The sequence below is a fragment of the Mirounga angustirostris genome, unplaced genomic scaffold (genome assembly GCF_029215605.1).
Source record: "Mirounga angustirostris isolate CCGP_5_RB_7025 unplaced genomic scaffold, mMirAng1.0.hap1 SCAF_6, whole genome shotgun sequence".
NCBI classification, from domain to species: domain Eukaryota; kingdom Metazoa; phylum Chordata; class Mammalia; order Carnivora; family Phocidae; genus Mirounga; species Mirounga angustirostris.
In genome coordinates, this window is record NW_026991714.1 from 26,188,285 (window position 1) to 26,210,919 (window position 22,635).

General features: G+C 51.4%; 1 protein-coding gene across 3 annotated transcripts in view; it reads left to right on the top strand.

Moving 5' to 3' along the window:
- Positions 1-22,635, top strand: part of PLEKHA6 (pleckstrin homology domain containing A6) — a 139,478-nt gene that overhangs the window by 77,523 nt on the left and 39,320 nt on the right. For 2 of the 3 annotated variants that reach the window (XM_064593958.1, XM_064593957.1), the window contains 3 exons: positions 16,735-16,815; positions 17,469-17,583; positions 22,438-22,542. In XM_064593958.1, coding sequence (XP_064450028.1) covers positions 16,735-16,815; positions 17,469-17,583; positions 22,438-22,542 — 301 coding nt within the window. Of the gene's footprint in view, positions 1-16,734; positions 16,816-17,468; positions 17,584-22,437; positions 22,543-22,635 lie in introns of those variants that run through there. The other variant, XM_064593959.1, reaches the window with a different exon arrangement.

The window sequence follows — 22,635 nt, forward strand, 5'->3', positions numbered from 1 at the left end:
GCTCCTCCCTGCCTTGAACCAGCATTTCTGTCAGACTAAAGCGGGTCACTAGCAAAGCAGGAGCCCCTGCCTCTCCCCCAACCCACTGGCCTATAGTCCATCACAATGTAAACAGAATGGGTAGGACCCAGGAGTAGCTGTTGGGTTGTTTTGTTTTGTTTTAATATTTCAAGTGAAAGTTTTTCTCCTTTATTGAGGTATAATTAACATAAGATAAACTACATCATCTAAAGGATAAAATTTGATGTGTTTTGTGAAACTACGAGCACAATTAAGATAATGTGCCTGTGTGCATCACCCCCTGGTTTCTTCCTGCCTCTCGGAAATCCCTCCCTCTGCCCCCCCCCCACCACCTCTGATCTGCTGTCACTGTAGATTAGTTTGCATTTTTAAATTTCATATAATGGAATCGTACAGTATACATTTTTTATTTGAGGGGTCTGGCTTCTTTCACTCAGCATAATTATTTTGAGATGCATCCGTGCTGTTGTGTATATCAATAATTCATTTCTTTCTATTGCCAAGTCCTATCCCATCATATGGATGTAACACATATATTGTATTCACCTGTTCATGGACATTCGAGTTTTTTTGTAGTTTGGGGCTCTGACAGGCAAGCTGCTATGAACATTTGTGAACAAGTCTTTATGTGGACATATGCTTTCATTTCTTTGGGGTAAATACCTAGGAAGCAATGGATTGTATGATAACTATATGTTTAACTTTTTAAGAAACTGCTAAACTTTTCCAAAGTGGATGTACCATTTACATCCTCACCCGCAGTGGACACGTTCCAGTTCATCTACATTCTTGTCAACACTTGGTATGATTAGTCTTAATTTTAGCTATTCCAGTGGGTGTGTGTAGTGTTATTTCATTGTGGATTCAATTTGCATTTCCCTAATGACTAATGATGTTGAGCATCTTTTCATGTACTTTATTTGACATTGTGTGTCTTCTTTGGTGGAGTGTCTGTTTAAATCTTTTGCCATATATTTTTTTATTGTGTTGTTTGCCATCTTCATGTTTAGTTGTAAACGTTTTTTATACATTCTAGATAAAAATCTTATGTCAGTTATATATCTCACAAGTATGTCCCCTTGGTTTATGGCTTACCATTTCCTTTTTGTCACAGCATCTTTGGAAGAGTGGTTTGTTATTTTGGTGAAGTCCAATTTATCGATCAGTTCTTTAAAGTTGGTGAATTTTGTGTCTCGTTTAAGAAATTGGCCAAGCCAAAAATCACAAAGATTTTTTTCTCCTATGTTTTCTTCTAGAAATCTTATAGTTGTGGCTCTTAGATTTAGCTCTTTGTCCATTTTGAGTTAATTTTTTATGGGAGGGTCAGGGGGCTTGTTTTGGGGTTTGTTTTGTGTTTGGTATACAGATCTCTGCTTTTTCCTGCAACATGTATTAAGAAGGTGGTCCTTCTTCACTGCATTACCTTTATGCTGTTTTGGCAAACCAAATGACCATATATGCATAGGTTTATTCCTCGATTCTCTGTTCTGTTCCATTTATCTATACATGGGTCTTTATGCCAATACCACGTTCTCTTGGTTACTATAGATTTATAAGTCTTGAAGTCAGAGAGTCTAAGACTCCTAACTCTGTACTTTTTTTTTTTTAAAGATTTTATTTATTTATTTGAGAGAGAGAGAGAGTGAGAGAGAGAGCGCAAGAGAGGGTAGGGTTAGAGGGAGAAGCAGACTCCCCGCCGAGCAGGGAGCCCGATGCCGGACTCGATCCAGAGACTCCAGGATCATGATCTGAGCCGAAGGCAGTCACTTAACCAACTGAGCCACCCAGGCACCCTCTGTACTTTTTTTTCTTAAAGATTTTACTTTTGAGTAATCTCTACACCCAACGTGGGACTCAGACTCACAACCCCAAGGTCAAGAATCACATGCCGAGCCAGCCAGGCACCCCTAACTTTGTACTTCCTTTTGAAAGTTTTTTAGTTATTACAGGTCCCTTGCATTTCCCTATGAATTTCAGAATCAGCTTACCAATGTTTACAAAGAACTTATAAGGATTGTGTTGAATCTATAGAAAAATATGGAGAGAATTGATAATCTTAGCAATATGGAGTCTTCTGACCCAAGCAAACAGTATATATCTTCTCTTATTTATATTTTATTTAATTTCTCTCAGCAATGTCTTATAATTTTTAGTATATAGGTCTCGCACATCTTTTGTCAAATATATTCCTTAATGTTTCATGTTTTTAATGCTATTGTAAGTAGTGTTTTTTTTAAATTTTGATGTTCATAGAGGTACAGCTGATTTTTCTATAGGGACTTTGTGTACTGAGCCCCTCCCCCCCTTTTAAAAACTCAATTTAGCAGAGCAGGAGCCTGGAAATACTGAGGTGCTAGGCATTTGCATGCTATGATAAGCATTTAAAGTGGCATCAGCCTCTTTCCCTGTTTTAAGTCAGTAAGTCATTCCGATAGCAGCTCATTTAAGCCTGGCTGTGAAAGGGCACAGGAGGGGGTGGGGTGGTGAATCTGACCCTCCACAGGCAGTGCTCTCCTAGATTTCTGGGGGTATTCTTAAGGTCGGACTAAGTGGGAATGCAGTGCAGCCCCTTTAAGAGACTAGGGACAACCAGCCATCAGGCCACTGGGAAGGCAGCCCGGGAGATAAGATAAGGCCCCCGGGCTGATTTAAGCCAGGGTCCTGAGCCTCGGTGGCTGGGCTGCTGATAGACAAACAGGAACCAGGGGTGATAAGGAGGAGGTGCCAGCTCCTAGACCCAGGCTGGCAAGGGGTGGAGCAACCAGCTCACCCGCTGGGACCTGAAAGGAGAAGGGGGTATTAATGGTGGGTGTGCAGGGGGAGGACACTTGCATTCTCCTGTATCCTAGAGATTTACAATCATGTTTTTAAAACCCTAATGGACTACACCTAAAGGCCTTCCATGTAGTACATGTTCAATAAATATGTTGGTTGAGTTCTCTATGTTCTCTCTACTGATATCTTTATGCTCTAACATTCCATCTATTTTTTTTTTAAGATTTTATTTATTTATTTGAGAGAGAGAATGAGAGACAGAGAGCATGAGAGGGAGGAGGGTCAGAGGGAGAAGCAGACTCCCTGCTGAGCAGGGAGCCCGATGCGGGACTCGATCCCGGGACTCCAGGATCATGACCTGAGCCGAAGGCAGTCGCTTAACCAACTGAGCCACCCAGGCGCCCTGATATCTTTATGCTCTAGTAAGATGCTCTGATAAGCATCATAAGGTTTTGAGACTACCTGATTTCTTGCTCAAACTAGAAAAATCCTGGCAAGGACTTCCTCCGAAAAGCCCGGAACTGCTCATTTGCACATATCTGCATAGATTTGCATGTGTCCTACATGTAGATACTTTTATGCTGGATTTAGATTTCCCCAAATCAGAAGCCTATTTTTAAAAGGGATAAAGAGGGGATTTGTCTCTACTCATTCTTGCCCACCTTTCATCTGCATCCTCTAAAGATAAAAAAAAAAAAAAAAAAACCCAAAACAAAAGAATTTCTGCAGCTCTGACACATAATGAAGACCACCTGTGGCTGGCATCGTTAATGTGGATACAAGCAACCCTTTGCCCATCAAGGTGTTTCCTTTCTTGGTTTCTATTCCAATTCCTGGCTCCACTCTCCAAACTCCTGAGTGAGGCAGGAGTCCTGAAGGCAAAGAAACCCTCTAGCTAGACAGCTCGGAGCTGAAATGCCCAGAAGCCTTCAAGGACTGTGCACTGTTACCTGGACAGAGAAGCTGGAGGCTCGGGAGTCCACCTGAAAGCCCCTTCCCGCCGCCTCCCGTCCCAGGGCTAGGGATGTGAGGACTACCTTTGTCTGTTCTCCCTCCTCCAGGAGTAAATAAAAATATCATCCCCTCCCCCAGATCCCGGCTCCTCTATTGGCCTGCTAGGCAAATATTTCATAATGTGGGCTCATCCAATTGGGCACCATGCCAGAGCCAAGCGCCTCAGGTTGTGAGTGCGCTCCAATCAGGCGGGGAAGCCTGGGTGGGACTAGAGGGCTCTCGTTCTCCACATGGGAGGCCGGCGTTACTCAGGTGGATGGCATCGCGGTGGGGGTTGCCACTTTGCCCAGGACTGGGAAGAGGGGACGGGGCTGTCCATCAGCCAGCTGGAGGCAACCCAGCGTCGAAGGGGTTAAGGCCAGTCCGCCTGTGTGGCTGTTAATGATTGCTACCCACCAGGGACCTGGTAAGTATTAAAGGAAACCTTTTCCCTATTCCTGAGTGTGGAAGGAGTCAGGGCAAGAGCACTTGCAGGGGGACCGCGGAGAAGAGCCGGGGAGTGAGTGGCTATCTGTCGGCGGACTGTTTGTCTGGGTGGCTCAGGAACAGGTACGGGACCTAGATACACCCATTCCATCAGCTGGAGCAGGCTTTTGTTACAACCGGATACAAATTCTCAGCGTGGGGCCAGATTTCGGATCATGCTGTTTATTAGAAGGAAATGCGGAGGGTTTAGTGCAAGGGGGTGAACTACTTGGCACAGAAGCTGGAGATACAAACCATTGTCTGTCCTGCCGCCGAGACAATGGTCTTGTGTGGCCACCCTGCATGCACACAAAGCTGTTGTGGCTGCTCTTCCTCCCTCTCTGAGCCATTGTCTCCAGAGAGGGGCTCCGGAGCTCTGGGCAGAAGCGCCATCGGCCTCTTGAGGGCCGATTTCCCGGGACCGGGCAGGAGGGAAGGCAGAGAGGGCCCAGCCAGAGGCCGGGATAGCTGTGGCTCACCTTTCGTCCTTTTTGCTTAGAGGCAGGTGTAGAGAGGCGCAGGGTAGGACGGAACCGGTGGGAGGCGGTGCACGGAGTTGGCAGTAGGAGGGGGTGGGAAGGCGGCTCTGAAGTCCTTAAGAAGACAAAGTTTGTCGTTTGGGAGCCAGACAGTCCAGAAAAAGAGGGCCAATCTTTTGGGCTCAGGTGTCTCTCGTTCCCTTTCTCTCAACTTCCTATTCAGGTCCCTCCTTCCCTCAGCCTCCAAAACATGAGTGCTCTTTGACTCAGGCACCTCCTGACAAGTCAGACGCATGCAGGGAATGTGCACCGGAGCTCCTGGGTTTTGTTGGGAGGGGCAGATGGACTTTTTTTAGCTGATGGTGGGGTCTGTGTGCGTGTGTGTGTGTGTGTGTGTACTCACACATGCACATGTGACAAAAAAAATGAAAGCCTTATCTGTCTCCAGAGCAGAAATGTTGACTTGTCCCCCACTTGGCCGGGAACACTTTGGTCCCCTGCCTCTTTCTTGGGAGGGGAAAAGGTTTGATGACATAATGATGATGTTAGGTGGCCCTGGAGGGGTCTGTTGGGTGGAACAGAGAGCTCCCTGTGCCCATCTCGGAGGCAGATTCGAGAGATAAGGCAAACCCAACCCCCTGGTGGCTGCCTCCGGCCGGGCTGCCCACAGGCAAACAGAAACCAGGCACAATACAGGGGAGGGGCCGGGCCCTGGACCCAGCAGGGCCAGATCAAAAGCAGCCAAGTTTCTGGGCATGTGAGCCAAGAAAGGGGGGAAGTACAAATGGGAGGAGCGGGCCACTTGTTGTGTTCTGTCCTGCACTGAGAGGGGAGCCGCGGATGGGCACTGGCCCCCTTCCGTGCTCAGCAGTACGGCCCAACCGGCGCTCCCAGGCAGGGCGGCCTTCCTGGGCACACACCCCGCACAGGTGCCCCGCACGCTCAGAGGGGCTTGCTTTAGTGCTCTGCTCTCGCCAGCCTGACATTCTGAATTTTCGAACAAGGGGCCACGTATCTGTATTTTGCACGGGGCGCTGTGAATTATGTAGGTTGCGCTATCCCCAGGCCCGGCCAGGAGTTGCAACCGCAGCATAGATTGCTCATGTGCTCCAGTAGGTGTAGGCGGACTCACGTGTTACTCCGGTGTCACCAAGACTGGCTCCTGTCCTGGCCAGGACCAGCACAGCATCCTTCTGCCTCCCCTCCTCTCCACTCCCCTCCCAAAAGCATTCTGTTCCTCCTTGTTGCAGCTTCCCCCCTAGTCTTCCTTAGGGGCTACTGCATGGCAGGCGGACAGGGATGGGGATATCAGTGTCCCTTACCTGATTCCCTCCTTCCTGTTTCCCTCTTCCCTTTCCTCCACAGGCCTCCTCTTTCCCTTATCTGGGTGCTAGGCTGGGGTCTAGGCTTGGGAGCGCCTCTCCCCTTCCTCAGAGATCTTCCTCCCTTCCCTGAGCCTGGGTGATTAATGAATGCACTCTGGCACCTGCTGCATGTGCTGTTTGCTTAGGAACAGACTGCTTCCCTGCGATTACCACAGGCTCCAGGTCTGGGTGGTAGGGTGGGGGTGGGACGTGCAGGGGAAGGAAGACTCCCATGCCCACTCACTGGCCCTGGTGGCGGTCCCTCTGGCTTTTCCCTGCATGCTGCTCTTCCTGCTCTAGACCAGAGGACCCTGCAGACCCTGCAGACTCTGCAGACAGCCTCTTTCCTCTGCCAGATGTTGGCCCAATCCTAGAAGGAAAAGGAAGGCAGGGGAGGAACAGGTCCCCCATTCTCCCCTCTTTGCCGCCTCCCCTCTCCCCATCAGCTGGAGCTGCCATGTAACCTTCCCCCCAGGGCCTCCCCAAGCCTGCCCCCAACAGGGCTATCAGTAACAATATTTTCAAACCTTGGAGGGGAGTCTTGATGCCTACGATTTAAAAATGGTGGATTATCCAAATTAATTTTGATGGGGCTTTGAAATGTATCATTTGACTTAAAATTTTTTAACTCTGCTGTTGGTGGCCACGATGCCCTTCTTCTTGGTTTAGCTGAGGACTAGAGGGGCCCCTGTATCCCCTGAGCACCCTGAGCACACATCAGCTGGGGGACAAACTGCGTTGGAAGGAAATGTTTCAGAGGATCAAACAATATTAGTGCTGGAAAGCAGCTTGCAGAACCTCCAGCCCCGTGCTGTCCAATAGACTAGACTGTTCCACAACAGTGGGACGTGCTAGGACTGTCCTGTCTGATGTGGTCACCCTAGTTACTGTGCCCATCGAGCCACACAGTGAGATGTGACTAGCTGAGGGACTGAAATTTTAATTTTATTTCATTTCCATGAATTAAAATGTAAATCGCTACCCATGACTAATGGCTGCTGCATTGGATGGCACCGCTCTGGAAGAACACTACTTGTTTTATGTGATTCCTTTACTTTATTAATAATTATAACCTCAGCTATTTGCTGAGCAGTTCTTATGTGCCAGGCATTTTCCTCTGTGCTTTAAATTTGTGATCTTGTTTAACCCAGCAACTCCGGTATCTGTCCATGTTACAGCTGGGGAAACTGAGACCCAGAAAGGTAAAGTGATTGGTACTGGTCAGCCACAGAGACTCCAGACTCCAACACCACTGCTCATACCCTTTTCCTTAAGGCTAATCCACACACTGTCCATTCTTTGTCTCCGTGTGACAACTGTCTTCAACAGGTCTCCAAGTCCTTTCCCTTCCAGACCTCACCTTTCCTCCCTGGGATGGCAGAGCAGCTCGCTACAGTTGTCCTCGGTCCACAGAGGGGGAAGACGGCAATAACCTTCCCTAGGTCCAGCCGTTTTCTGGCTGGTTCCACTGGTGGCCTGTGTTCCCAGGCTCCCTTTGGATCCTCCCTACAGCAAACAGCAATCTGGGGAGATTCCTCTGCCCTCAGAGCCCTTGGCAAGCTCCCCAAGTACATGGCAAGTTCCACGCTCCTCACTCCTGGTAAAAGGAGGTGTTCAGAATTTCCCACAATCCACCTGTGTCATCCCCTCCCCCCGCCCCCATGCCCGTTACTCCCAGTCTAGGAGAGGAGCAGCTGAGCCCTCCCTGTGGGGCAGGGGCAGACTCAGCCCCCCCACTGCCCCGGGGCAGCTTAGGGGCAATACTAACACTAGAGCTTTGCTGCCATCCCACCTCGCTCATGTGACTCCCTGAGGTAGGGGGGCTCCTTCCCCCAGAAGCAGTTGTTGTCCAGGCTCCTGCTCTTCTGCTCCCATTGATTTAGTGCTCTCCTCATCCCCAGACAAAGCCCCTGCTTCGTAGACTCTTATCAGAGTCGGCTGGCCAGTTGGGAGGGGGAGGGAGAGGAGGGGCCCCAGAGCAGATGGAACCTGCCTTCACATACCCCCAGCAAGAGGGATTGGAAGCTGAGCCCTCCTGCCTCTCTCACTCACAATCCAATATCCCAAAGCAGAATGGCATGTGTCTGCTCCTCCCACCGCGGGGGGACCACAGGCCTGCCTCTGCAACTGCCCCATCAAACAGAACCTTCTGCTCCTGCCGTGTGTCAGGTGCAGGCCCCGGAGGAGCAACAGAGAAGGCCCAGGCGGTAAGCAGCGCTTCCATAGCTCTGCACCTAGACAGCTGCACCTAGATAGACTAACGTTTCTGGGTCCCGAGGTCTATAGCCCACGGGGTTACGAGTGAGAGGGTTTGTGGCTTTCTTCCTTGTGTTCTTGGAGCTGGTGTCTACCCTCTGAATCATGCAGCTCTTTCCTCCTTCTTCCCTGGAGACAAGGAACTGAGGGTGGACAAATAGCAGGAACTTTGGCTTCTCTCTCCTGTGGCTGTAGTTGGAGCAATGGACCTCAGCTTCCCTGACTCTGAAGTGGGCCTTGCCTTCCTCCCAGTGTGAGGACCAGACCGCGGGAGCTTAACTTTTTCCCCTTGTTCCATACCCCTTTGTCCACCTGTATTGTCTACTTCGGAAGGCATACTTATGCCCATGGTTTCATTGTGAAAGCGAGGAAGCTGAGGTGCCGAACAACTTGACCCTCACAAATTGCTGGATTGGAAACTGAGAAGGCATTCTAGCTTTTGAGGGTTTGGAAGGCAGGACATCAGCCTGGTTGCATTGCTTTCTGAGCACTTACTTTGCAAAATTCTTTCCCTTGGGGTGGGCTGGGTTGGGTGGGGGTGAGACTGCTCTCTGTGGGATACCAGAACCAAATCTGCTGCGCTCGGAACAAGGAGAGCTGGTTTCAATGACCTTGCAGAGGCCCACAAGCAGACAGCTGGGCCCCCTCAGCTTCTGAAGCGTAGAAGTTTGGGATTCAGCTCAGAGCTGGGGGAGGGGGTAATTAATTATTGCCCTGTCCCTTTGCCTCTTGGGACCCTTGCTGACTGTCAGGAGAAGGCCACTTGGAGGCTGAGGGAGGAGACTGGGGCCTTCCCCCTGCCCCCATCTAGCTTAGCTGGGGCCACTCAGCAGAGGAGAGGAGGAAAAGGTAGAGCCAGGAATTTAGCCCTTCCTTCATTTCCTTCCCCTCAGCAGGGAGCAAAACCAAAGCCTGAGGGCCAGGAAGGCAAGGCACCCCAGGGAGCCAGGTTGCCCCAATTCTTAGTTGGGTCCAGGGTGTGAAGGGGGAAAATCCCCCGTGATGACTTCTGGTCGCCAGAATCACAGATCTTAACACTTGCAAGGGCCGTCAGTGCTCTGAGAGTTCAGGCTTGGCTGTGCCAGGAATGACATTCGTCGACCAGAAAGGGCGCAGGCCTGGCCTCTCGGAGGGCCCCGTGGTATCTCCGGATGTCCGTGAGGTGGGGGGGCCCGGATGCTGGCCAAGAGGTGGGGAGGACGGCCCTGGAGAGGCGTGGTGCGACAGCTCTTCACCAACCAATAAGGAAGAATGTCAGCATTTTAATAACTGGCATGGTTATGCCTAATACCTGTCCTGGTTATCTTCATCTTTCAGAAGGCAAATGGAATTCCATAAAGTAAAATAGTTTGAAGACAAGCTAATCCAAGCTGGATTAGCATGAGATCAGCATGAAGAGTCCCCGTGAAGTTGCCCTGAGCGATAGTCACTACCCCCCCCCCACACACACTATGAAGTGTGACCCAGACTAAAGAGTACACAGCCTGCTTACCCTGCTGTCTGAGGCTACTTTCCAGGCCCAGGGCAGGGGCTAGGGGATGATACAGTGAGAGACCAGGGAAGGACACGGGGCGGGGCAGGGGGGATCCCGGGTCTCATCCCTGGATTTGTGATTTCCATCCCTTGGTTATTGAGCCAGCTCATCGCTTTCTATCTGAGGTAGGGGCCGAGCTCTGGGTGAACATCCCCCGGCATTCTGTAACTGGCCAGAGTAGGTAAGGAAAATGACTTTGGACCCTTTGGGGTGGGGCTGGGGGTTGTGAGGATAGGCAGAGTGAGGCAGGAAAGAGGGCGGCATGAGTCTTACCTCCTGGACACTCAGCCCAGTGGCCTAGCATTTTAGGACATCCCAAGCTTGCTTGGGGGGGGGGGGAACTTACCCTATTCTTGACGGTTTGGGAATTACTGTGGCATGGGAGGGGGGAGGGTGCAAGGGCAGAGAGGAGAGGCGAGAAGTAGTGCAGGTGTGAGGCTGGCAGCTGGTACTTTGCCCTGTAGGCAGCACAGGGAAAAGAGACGCTGCCGCGTGGAGGGGCTCCTTCCGCCCTGCAGATACCGAGGGGGGCCACCAGGGCCTGACCTCCTCTGGCCTCTTCTTGTGTGGCAGCACTAGGCAGGAGGACGGAGGGACTTGGTTGGGGGGGGCGGAGGAGAAGTTGGCTAGGATGGTGAATTTTTCCCTGGGAATGACCAGGAGCGCTCCCGGAATCAGGCACGCGCGCACGGTTGGAAATGTTAGCCGAGCTGGTTCTCACTGGGACAGAATGCTGGAGCAGATAAAGCTCCCTGAAACTAACGATACGATCCAGAGGGGGACGTGGGGGGCAGGAGCCAAAGTTCTCCTACCTTCCCCCGCTCCATCAGCAGCAGCCATCCCTGGAGTGCGGACAGTCCTGCTTGGAATCTGCTGGCCAGGGAGGAGAAGGAGGGAGTGCGAGGCCTGGGCCACAGGCAGCTCAGCCCGGGTCCTCTCTCCCTGTAATGAGCTGTGATGCCAGAAGCCAGAGCGCTCTCAGGATGGGGAAGGCTCGCCAGGGCTAATTGTCTGTCAGCAGATTCTCAGGAGCCATGGAAATGAAGCAGCTTGGCGTCAGCCGATAACCAGGAGGCCCAGGGGATGGAAGGAGTTGAGCGTATTTTTCTAGTCATTCAATATTGATCACGGTGGGAGCTCCGGCTGTGCAGCCTGGGTGTGTGGATGTGCGCGCGTGTGTGGATGTGCGCACGTGTGTGCATGTGCGCGTGCGTAGGCCTGCCAGGGGTTGTGAAGACTTGGGCTGAATTTGCTGCTTTTGTGTTTTATTTTGTTTTGTTTTGAATATGCTGCTTTTGACTGCGTTGTGCCAGGGAACCCTCCAGATAGAGGCTGATTCTTGGAGAGTGTGTTTGGAGACAAATCAGCACTTGGTGGGCTCTGTGCTGAGGCTGTCGCTAGGACCTAGAGGCTGAGAGTGTCTCTGGAAGGAGGAAAGCTTGAACTAGATGGGGAGATTTAACTAGATGGAGAGATGCTTGCGAAGTGGAGAGGATTGGCCTCTGTTCTTTGTAATTTACTGGTCTTGGCACTTCTGGAATGCGGGCCCCCCGCACACGCAGCCCCCACTCCGTATGCCGCCTTCTTAGGCCTGACACGATGTGGTTTCATTTTCTGGCTCCTGCACCTCGCATAGTTCTTGATTTGCTTTTAAGCAAAATAGTCATAGCCATTATCTCTTATGCATAAAACATTGCAGCTAGGAGCACCTGGGTGGCTGAGAAGGTTAAGCATCTGCCTTTGGCTCAGGTCATGATCTCAGGGTCCTGGGATCGAGCCCCCACTTTGGGCTCCCTCCTCAGTGGGGAGCCTGCTTTTCCCCCTACTTGTGTTCTCTCTCTGTCTCTGTCAAATAAATAAATAAATAAAATCTTTAAAAAGAAAGAAAAAAGAAAAGAAAGTTTACAGCTATTATTTCATAGAATTAGAAGGTACCCCATTTGCTCATGAGAAAATGAAGAGCCAACAAAGTCAGGTCACACTGCTAATTTGTGCTGGGTCTTAGACTGAAAGCCTGGTCTTGCCAAATCTCTTTTCACTGATGGTACTGCCATTGGGGCCACCTTCATAGGTCCAACGGATATGGTGACCGCCTAGTAGGCGACCCGGGACTTTCGGGATGTCACTGCTCCATCACAAAATCTCCTTTACTGCTTGAGCTGCTACCCCTCTTTGGGTGGAATTCAGGAGGTCCTTTTGGAGATGAACTTGTAACCCTTTGTCCCTGAGAAATGGAAACCTTTGACAATCCCCCCTCCCCCCCCCACAAAAAAAAAAAGGAAAGAAGAGAGAAAAAAAACCTAGTTATCTAGCCTTGTTTTCCTTTTTAACTATTGTGGGCCTGGTAAGTTCTTCCTGATGTCTAACCTAAAATGAAAATCTATCATTCTGTGCAGTTTAGTGGTGAAGGAAAAGGAACCCAGCTAGACATTCGGTGTGCCTGAATCCTGAGGGTTTCCGAGCGCTCACCAAGCAGGGGAAACCCCTGAGCCTTCATTCCCTACCCCCTTGTGCTAGCTTCACTGGGCACGGGAGAAGTAATTTAACTTACAACTTAAGCAAAGCCTGTGGGAGGCCCCTGAGCTCAGCTTGAAGAGAAAGGGGATATTTTTGCCTTCTAGAGGAAGAAAACTCATTTTCCCAATGCACCCCCACCCCCTCCTCCTGTGCAGATGAGCTTAATTTTCTTCCCCTCTTAATGAAGATGGATCAAAGCCAAGCTATATATTCAAGGGGGAGCCAGTCAGGGGAGCTGAGTGGTGGGGGGGGAGAGGGCAGAAACAGAGTTTCTCTCATGGAGAGGAAGTAATTAATTTTAAGAGAGAGCAAAGATAGGGAAGCTCTTGGTAATAGAGTGTCAAACTCCAAATGCAGGTGGCTAAAAATTAAGTCAGAGCATGGAGAGTTTCTTTTGTTTGCTCATTCACTCACTCCTTGATTCAACAAATATTTATTAGGCACCCACTGTGCACAGGCAGAGACCTCAAGCTGGCATCAGGAGAGGGCCCAGATCTTCATAACCATAGCAGGGCTCAAGTAATCGGACTGGGACAGGGAGAGGTAGGATCTGGCAACCGAAGCCTCTTGTCACCATTTGCCGAAGTACCACGAAATGGTTGAATGTATCAACCGTTTGGATTTAGGATTCATTGCTTTGTTGACCCCAGCTACATCCAACCAGCTTGTCCCACCACGGGTTAGGTAATAATGTTGTCCATTTGCTTTTCCATTCACGGATTGCACTGTTCTCTGACTGAGTTCTGACCTCAAGCCAAAAAATTAGATTAGCCCTTCCCTTTTCAGTGTCTGTTGTGATATAACAACGGACTATGATGACAACAGACTGCTTAGTGCTGCAATAAAGAACCACGTTGATCAGAAAGGATTCTGCCATCCAAAGACAGAAATGGAATGATACAGAAAGCCAGAGGGACTGAAATTTGATATCAAAAAAAGCACATCTCGGCAGCAGAAGGTTAACAGTGGGTCTGGAGCCTCCCTTGCTAGAATGCTTTATGAGCAGCCAGGGCACTTAATGAGATTGATTGCAGAGTGAGCTGGCCTGTAGGCAGGGGGATGGAAGACATGACCTTCAGAAGGCCCTTGCAGTCCCAGGACCCTAAGACATGGAAGGCATCAGGAAAAAGGGAGATCTGACCGTCTTCGGCCCCCAGAGAGTTCGGGGAACTTCGCGGTGATGCAAACCTCCTTGCCCCTGAGCAGATCTGACAGTCGCCAGCTGGGATTTATCATATGGCATCTGGGAAGATTTTCAGAAGTAAACACATGGTGACCCCCTCTGAGCCTTGTGTGCCGCCCTCTTCCTTGCGAGCTTCAAGAGGACGCTTTCATTCAAGTTCACCCGAGCAAAGAAGCCAGGACCTTGCCACCAGCTCTGGCTCCACGACACCCACGCCCATGGGCTCCACATGCCCCTCAGCTGGACCCCCGGCAGAGAGCCCACCGGCTGGGGCTGTGTCTTAAGGGAGCGTGCTGGGGACGCCGCACAGAAGCCCCGTTCACTGAACCCCGGCTACACAGAAGTCTGGGCAGGCTAGGAGGCGTGGGGAAAGTTAATCTCAGCTTCTAGGCAGCCCCACGAGTCTGGAGCCTCGTTGAACCCTTGTGCCCACATGATCAGAAGGGTCTCTGAGAAGCACGGGGATTGCAGCCCAGGGCCCTGCGTTCTGGGCTGGGGGTCGGGAGGCAGGGAAGACCGCCGTCCAGCTCGGGCTGGCTGAGTGTCTGCCGGGCAGATGGGAATGCAGCCCCAGACTGCTCCGCCCACCAGGCTACTCTGTGTCCTCAGCTCCGAGAGGTCGGACTACCTGGAAGTTGTACACCTGCTCTGCACACGCCTGCCTCCCCGTGTCAGCATTTTCTCCACGGGGACCTGAACTGGGACAATATCATCCCTGCTCCCTTATTCTGCCTCCGGCACTCAGACGGCAGCCTTGGGGCTGGATGCTAGGAAGCCACAGGCCCCCCTGGGGCACCTGGGCACCCCCTACCACCACCCGGGGAGAGCCCCTCCCCCTCCCCTAGCCCCGGAGCCAGCCGTGCCTGCCACGCACCCTGAGCTCCGCACCAGCCCTGGGGACTGGAGGACTTACTTCTCAGAGGGATGGTAAGAGCAGGGAGGCTGGCAGGTCCTCTGAGGCTGCCGAACAGGGAACAGAGCTGCCAAAAGGATGTTGAAGTTTCGGGCTGATCGCCGGGTCAGGTAGGGAGCTCTCCTGTGGACTGTGAGCCGAGTTCAGCGAGCAGGCTGATTGGCAGCTCGTCGGGCGGGGGGGCTTCAGAGCGGGGGCCGTGCCAGCCCTGACCTGGAGAAGGAAGAGGAGTTAGGTCAACGGCTGCTGCATTGCAGTGCTTGTGAAGGGAAAGCTATTTTGAAGTTGGTAGTGCCGGGATGGGGAGAGGACGTCATTTGTAGGGGTTGCTGGGTAGGAGAGTCTGGGGCAGGGAAAAACTCGCTGTACCTTGAGAGACCTGTGCGGGCTGACAGCAGGCTGTGTGTGTGCTTCTGTGTGTGTGTGTGTGTCTGTCTGTCTGTACCAGTGCCTGCAGGGAAGGTTCCAGCAGTTAGCACAGGGAACATGTAGAGCAGAAGGGGGGCTGGGGGAGGGGGCGTGGGAGGTGGGGAGCAGGCGCTCTGTGCCACTGGAAAAAAGCAGAGATGTTGGCACCTTGAGGACCTTATTTTCACAGACTGCTCACCCCCCTACCCCAGATCGGGGAGAGCCAGGGGTGCGGGTGACTGGAAACAGCTACCCTTCCTTGCAAAGATCCCCTGCAGTTAAGTTGAGGAGAGCATCCCTGTTGGAGGGAGGAGGGAATAAAGTTTGAGAAGTGGGGGAGCAGGTGAGCAACGTGTTGGAGTTACAACCCAGGCCTGGCGGACACCGGCCAAGTTTAGGGTCCTGGCCAGCAAGCCCGAGCTGCCAAACCCAGGGTTCCATAGACTGTGGCCACTGCCCCGCTAGGCTTCTATCTGCCACAGGCCTTTGGATTTGATCTGAACATGGCTGGTTTGGAAGCTGAAAAAACACCCTTTGATATTATCCTTAGCTTCAACAGACAGCCCAGGGGTTGGGATTCCTGGACTTTTGGAAGGGGGCAACAAAAGGTTACTTCACTCTTGGAGCTGAAGGGACCGAGCTAGGCTCTCTTTCCTTGGGTACCAGCTGATCTGCCCCTTGCCAAGCAATCCTGGCTATTCATTTTAAGGATGCTCAAGTGGCCTGGTGTTAGGACCCCCAAGCTTGGTGTGGCCTCAGCACACTCTGTCTAGGCGCCTGCTTCTTGGGGTGGACTGAGCCTGTCCTGGGCTCTCACAGTATCTCTCAAGAGGGATGGGTGAAGAGGACCTTAAAACTCATCCAGCCCCCCACTGGCTGGATGCTTGAAGTCTATAACATTCTTGCCAAGTGGTCCCCTGCTTGCAGAATCCACCTCAAGTGGCTGCCATTTGTGGCTTAGACCCATGGCACCAGCCCCCCCCAAGTTCTATCTGCTACCTTCCTCCCCGTCTCCCCACAAAGTCACCAGGAAGCTAGCCTGACATTCAGCCCAGCCAGAGGGCCACGGCAGGACTTCCCAAAGGAGCATCCACGGCTCTGCTCCCCATCTGCCTCTGCACAGACCCTGCTTCCTGGCAGGCTGTCCTCCCCATGCCCCACCCCACTCCCAGGCCACAGCAGCCCTTAATTAGATCTGACTGTTGAGCCAGCACTAACCTCAATGCCTGACAGCCCCTGACATCTCAGCCACATCTCAGCCCCTTAGACGCAGAAACCCTGGACTCCCGAGTGTGAGTAGGTCCCAGCCCAAGCTCAGGAATGGAGTTTCTGGATCCCTGGTTTCACTTAAAGAAAGAGATGGTACATAAAACAGGAGAGGAAGGAGTCCAAGGTCACAAGAGAATTTTTTCAGCAGATAATGAGTGAGCAGTTTTTATGTGGAACACTGGCCGGAGCTGTTCCTGGGAGAGAACCTGCCACACATGAAGTCTTGGCCCCCACCCACATACACGCCCAGGGTCCCCACCGAAGGGCTAAAGTGGGGCTTATTTGCAGCCTCGGGGATCTCCATAAGTAGTTAGCACTGACTAGTAAAAGTGTCTCCCCACCCCCCACCTGCCTGAAGCTGCTTTTTCTACCGCCCAGCCCTCCGTCCTGCCTCCCCAGACCCCACAAAGGACAGAGGGACCATCTCCTATGTGGTCACCCCTGCCCGTCACTGCCCGGGGCCTGCCCACCCTTTCGCTTGTGTCTCTGCCTTCTCCATCCTTATCACAACTTCTGTCTGTTCTTTGCCCCCACAGCCACAATGAACGACAGAACACATTTCTACACCCAGTGACTGGCCAGGTCCCAGAAGAAAACAACAAATTTAACTTGAAAATGTACGTCTGCCCCCCGCTGGCTGCTTGGCCTTTCCACCCCCCTCAACCTCCCACCCCCACACTTTGCAGCTGAGAAGCGTAAGGGAGGGTGTGGAGAGCAGAAGGACCTAGGGTCTCTAACCCCAGTCCTGAGGAATGGAAGCTTCTGAGGGCCGTAGGTCTGGCTTGACGCCCTCACCCACTTTTCCCAGCATCTCCAAGATCTCAGGCTGGTGCCTCCCACAGGTTGCGCTGGAGGAGAGAGACAGGTCTGAGGTGGGCCTATCCCCCAGGGGCCTTTGAGGGAAATGCTGAGGGAAGCTGATAGAATCCTGAGAGCCAAATGCAAATTCCTCTCGCTGTGGATCTTGGCTCAGTGCAAGAAAGAAAGGAAAAAAAAAATTAAATGACTCCCATAGTCCACCGAGCCATTGTGTCTTTTCAGTTAGAAGGAAAAGGAGTTCCAGAGTCCTAAGGTCTAGGTTTTTAAAATAAATTTACAGGAAAGAAAGAGGAGACTGTTCAAGATTACTGGCATGTGGTCTCAGAAGAGCAGAGGGAGCAGCTGAAGTGATCTCGGTGGGTGGCAGGGTGGGGAATACGGATGGGGCTTTTCCATTCTTCTTGTGTTTTTGACTAGTCTCTTTCTTCTCTTTTGGTCAACCTGAAATCAGATCGTCTTTGGACATGTCCAATAAAGCAGGTGGAAAACGCCCGGCTATCACCAACAGTGACGTATCCAACCACAACATGGTGTCCGAGGTCCCCCCAGAGCGGCCCAGCGTCCGGGTAAGTCTAGCCCCCAAGGCCAGCTGTCAGGCAGGAATCCTAGGAAACATATGAGCCTGTCCAGTTGTCTTCACAGGCTCCACAGAGCAGGTGAGGTGAGGCAAGAGGAGTGGAGAGTGGGAAGGGAAGAGGGATCAGACCAGAACCTTGTAGAAGACTGATCTCTAGACCAGGGCTTCTCAACCTCGGCACTATTAGCATTTGGGGCCAGGTAGTTCTTTGTGACGTGGGACTGTCCTTTCACTGTAGGATGTTGAGCAGTATCCTCTGCCTTTACCCATTAGATGCCAGTTAGCACCCGCCCTGTGACAACCAGTGTCTCTAAACATTGTTCAATGTCCCCTGTGGGGCAAAACTGCCCCCTCCCCGCCCATGGAGAACAACTGATCTAGGGGGACAGCAAAAGAGGAATAATTCATAAGGGATATGGCAATCAAGAGCTCAGAAAGGAAGGAGTGCCTCAGGAGGAAGAAGTAATCCAGAGAAGAATGTGGCATAGAGGTCAAGTAAGATAAGGGCTGAATGTGTCCCTGGGTTTAGCACTGGAGACCCTGACCAGTGGTGGGATGAGGGCAGAAGGCAAGCCGGAGAGGGCTAAAGAGGAGATGGGAGGGGAGACGGAGAGACGATGACGAGTAGGGACTAGTCTTCTAAGAAGCTAGACAGTAAGTGGTGGTATAGTCATACAATGGAGCGCTCTCCAAAAATTAAACTGGACTAGAGCTATATGTATTAACAAGGATAAATCTTGAATATGTAATGTTGAGTAAGAAGCAAGCTGCAGAATATGAAAGATGTGATATCATTTATGTGAAATAGCCTACATGAAAGTGATACGATGTATGCACAGGTAAATTTGTGGTACGACCATGTAACCATGGACAGGCAGACTAGTTCTAGGTCAGCGGTTGCCTCTAGGAAGGAAGAAATGAGATTGAAGAGTGGCTCAAGGGGAGTTTCAGCTCTATTTGTCATGTTTTATCAGGGGAAAACACCCAGCACATGGTGGTGATTTATTCTCTACTTTTCTGAAATATTTGTAATATTGAAAAATATATATTTGTAAAGAAACTTGATTGTGAGGGGGAATGTGGGACAGGGGACCGAAGCTAGACGATATGCAAGATGGCAGGAGGTCTTCTTGGTCCATTTCATTTTGCTTTAAGATGTGCGAGCGGGAGGGAGATGGCCCAGTAGATAGGTTCAGGAGGAAGGGGACAGCTGTGAGTCTCATTTCCATGGAGACAGGAGAAGTCAGATGCAGAGGTGCTGTTAGCCTGCATAGAGAAGGGGTACTCCCCCTGAGCTGCAGAAAAAACGGTATGTGAAGCTTGGAGGTGCAGGTCTAGGAAGTTAAAGACATTCCCATCTGATATCCTCAACTTCTACAGGGAAGTAGGAGGTAGGGTTTTCCGCAAAGAGGAGTGGGGTGGCTAGAGAGGCATTGGGGCTTGAGAATATGCCCAGGGTTTGGAGAACAGGACCAGAGATCAACAAGGGGAATGTGAAATATTGCGTGATAACGTCGAAGGGTCATCTGAGGTCATAGACTTGACTCTGAGTGGCTCCAGTCCACAGATGCGTGTGGTTTTCCTCCAGTGCCGCTCCCAGACTAGCTGGTAAAGCAGGGAAGGTAGATGGTTGGATTAGCCTAAGGTGGGGCTAATGGCAGGGGGAAGCCGTGGCAGAAAGCTAAGGGGGTGAGGGCATGGAGGGGTGAGCAGTGGGAGCAGCTTCTAGCCTGCAGAGCGGAGGTGAAGCTGTGGCAGATGACCGACTGAGGAGGAAGGGAAGGATTTGGGGAGTTGCTTATTCTTCAGGTGGTGGGTGACTTCCACAGGTGCCTCATCTCAGCCTTTATATGTGGATTTTTACTAGTAAAGTTTAGAAAATAATTGTATTCCCCGGTTTGGGGTGTGCTTTACAATAAAGCCCAATTTCTTCTTTCCTTCTTTCTGCAAGTATGTACTAAGTGCTTATCGTAGACAGATACCTTGCTGGGCTCTGGTGATGAACAGACCAACAAGACTCAACTTCCTCCCTACAAAGAGCTCAGAGTCTGGAGAAGGAGTTGGAAGGCCAACTGCCCCATTGCAGTGTAACAAACTTTAGACCACACAAATGGACAGAGAAGAGGGACAGCTCACGGCACCGGGGGGTCCGGGGGATTTTGTGGAATTGGGGGGCCTACCCTGGGCATAAAGGATGAGTTGGGACTTGTCATGGGACAAGGGAGATGGGGCTCCCCACATCTCCTATGGGAGAGCAAGGTGAACATAGGCAGGGGCATGGCAGAGAACCACCAGGAGTTTGGCGAGGGACCTGTCTGGTAGAGGGGCAGAAGGCAGGAGCGTGGGCCTGGCAAACCTTACAGACTTGTCCTTGTGTGCCGAGCTAAGGAACTGAATTCCCTTCTAAGTGATGAGAGGTAGTAAGAAATGTTAAGAGAGCATCGTGATGGCACTGTGTTTTAGAAAGGTAACCTTACTTCGTGGTAGAGGGTGCACAGCAAGAAGAGATGATGGCCTGAGAGGAAAGAACAGATCCGAGACCCATTAGGAACATGGCCCCATCTGCCCTGCGCAAATGTTGTATCAGGAGCGGAGGAAGGAGGGAACTGTGTGAGGCAGTTCAGAGTTCAGGTCTGGGCAACCGGGTGGATTGGAGTACCATGCGCCAGGTGAGAAATACAGAGCATCAGGCTTGGTTAGAAAGAGGATGAGTCTGGCTTTGCACTTATTTAGTCCTGGTTGGACAACCAGTTATAAAATGCGCTGAGGCTAGGAGACAGCTCTTAGATATGGATTAGAGAATTTTCAGCATACTGCTGGTAGCTGAGGCAATGGCTATAGATGAGCTACACAGACAATGAAGAACCAGAAAAACAAGAATTTGAAGTCTGGTTGAGGTCCACCAAGAGAGTAAAGGTGGAGCTTGAGAAGGAGCGGCCACAGATGGAGGAAAGAAGAGTTTCTAAAAGAAGAGTTTCAGGAAGGACAGAAAGGTCAGTGTTATCCAGTGTATTAAAATGGCCAAGGACTGAGCAGCTTTAATTCAATGACATTGCAATTGCCACCTCAGGAAAGAGGTGGAGGGGGGTTAGGAGTAAATGTGAGGAGCAACCTCAGGACTCTTCCCAGGAGCCTATTCCTGTGGAGGAAGGGAGGGAGAAGGGGGAAGGTGTTACCTGAGGGCTGGCAGGGGATGGCAGGGGATGTAGGGTGGGGGGAGCAGTTCCGGTGGGTGTGGCCGCGTGAGAGCAAGGAAGAGCTGGTGAGGGGGAGAGACCGACAGACAGACAGAGACAGACTGATGCTTTAAGATGGAGAGAACTGAGCATGTTTGCTCAGGAGAAGCAGCTAGCGGAGAAGGAAAGGTTGAAGACAGATTTGAGAAGAGATTATCCATGGAGCAAAAGTCTCAGGAAATGGTAGGTGGAACGTGTTAGCCTTGAAAAGGAGGATGACATTGGAGAGAAAGAGGCGACAGTGGTAAGGACAGTGATTTTCTAGGTAAAAGGGTGTGAAATTGAGGAAGTGCATGTCTGATAACCTGGATCATCTCTGTGGAGCGGAGCTGGGTCCACTGCGGGGAGGGTATGGGGGAGCTTGCAGGGCTTGGGGGAGGGGGAGGGCAGGGAGTGGCATGAGGGGGCTGGGCCAGGCTGAGGTTGGGGACTGGGGGGGACAGGGGCTCTGCGGTGGCCTCATCCGTACTGCAGTGTGCTCTTCGTCCGGCAGATCTCTAATCATAAACCATAATCTGGCCATGAGTGCAGATAATTTGATTGCTCTGGGATTCTGAGTTTTAGAGAAGTTCCAGCTCTGACAACGGATGGAGTGTTTGAGAGTGCAGCTGACCTACCCCAGCGTGGAGCCTGGGCTTCGTAGGGAAATAACCACAACCAGGACGTGGCTGACGGGTCCAGAAAAAAAGGGAAGGACTAAGGAGCTGGGGATTCTAGTGGAGTAGAAAAGCTGGGGGTGTTGAGTAATGGAGTGAGAAAGCCCAAAGGAGGGGACGGCGTCAGGAAATGGGAACACCAGAATTGAAGATGTTAGTGGTGGAGGGGCGTGGGGCCGGCCAGGTCGCAGGTGCAGCTGTGGGAGTGAGCGCCAGGGTAGCAGTGAATGATTTTGGGATTGAGGCTATCACGGTACTATAAGGTTAGGGCACTGGATCGGTCCTCATCAAGTACAGTGCCACAGGGATGGCCAGACTTAGAATAAAGAGGATGATTGATACCGGAATTCTAAGACTCTGAAGGAATGATCTAGAAGCTGACAGTGATGAGAAGGGCTGAACAGTGGAAGACCAGGGGTGCTTCCAGAGAGATTATTGCCAGAATGTGGGAGGATGGCAGTGTCCACATAGCAATAAGGAGCCAGGAGAACCCTTGCATGTCCTCTCTGCTCTGTGCTATGTTGGACATTCGAGAGTGAGCAGGACTCCAAGAGGATGATGATGTAGGGAATTTACTGGCATTTGAGTGGGTTCCAGAAAGCATTATGAAAGAGGAGGGGAGTCAGGACAGTTGAAGAAAGATAGCCCAGGAGTGAAATGAGAATTCTTATTTTCTCCTTAAAACAACAACAACAAAATCCACACCGCTGTGAGACAGGTCAGACTATTATTTTGAGCCCCATTTTAGAGATAAGAAAAAGAGTCCAAGAATTGGAAAGCTGCGCCCTTGAGTTAGGAGCAGATCCAGGAGTCACACCTGGTCCTCTTAGGGTGAGGACACCCCAAGCACGGAGAGAGCTACAGCTCCCAGCAAGGGTCGCTCCCACAGCAGAAAGAGCGGAGGGGAGGAGAGGAAGAAAGTCAGGAGGGTTTCTGTGTCTGCCTCCCCAGGCAACCCGAACATCCCGCAAGGCCATCGCCTTTGGGAAGCGCTCACACTCCATGAAGCGTAATCTCAATGCACCTGTCACCAAGGCGGGCTGGCTCTTCAAACAGGTGAGGCCTCCCCTGCAGTCCGCCCACCAGGACCTCCACTTTCTCCTCATTGCTCTGCTTCCTCTGTAGTTACAGTAATAGTCCCTGCATGTT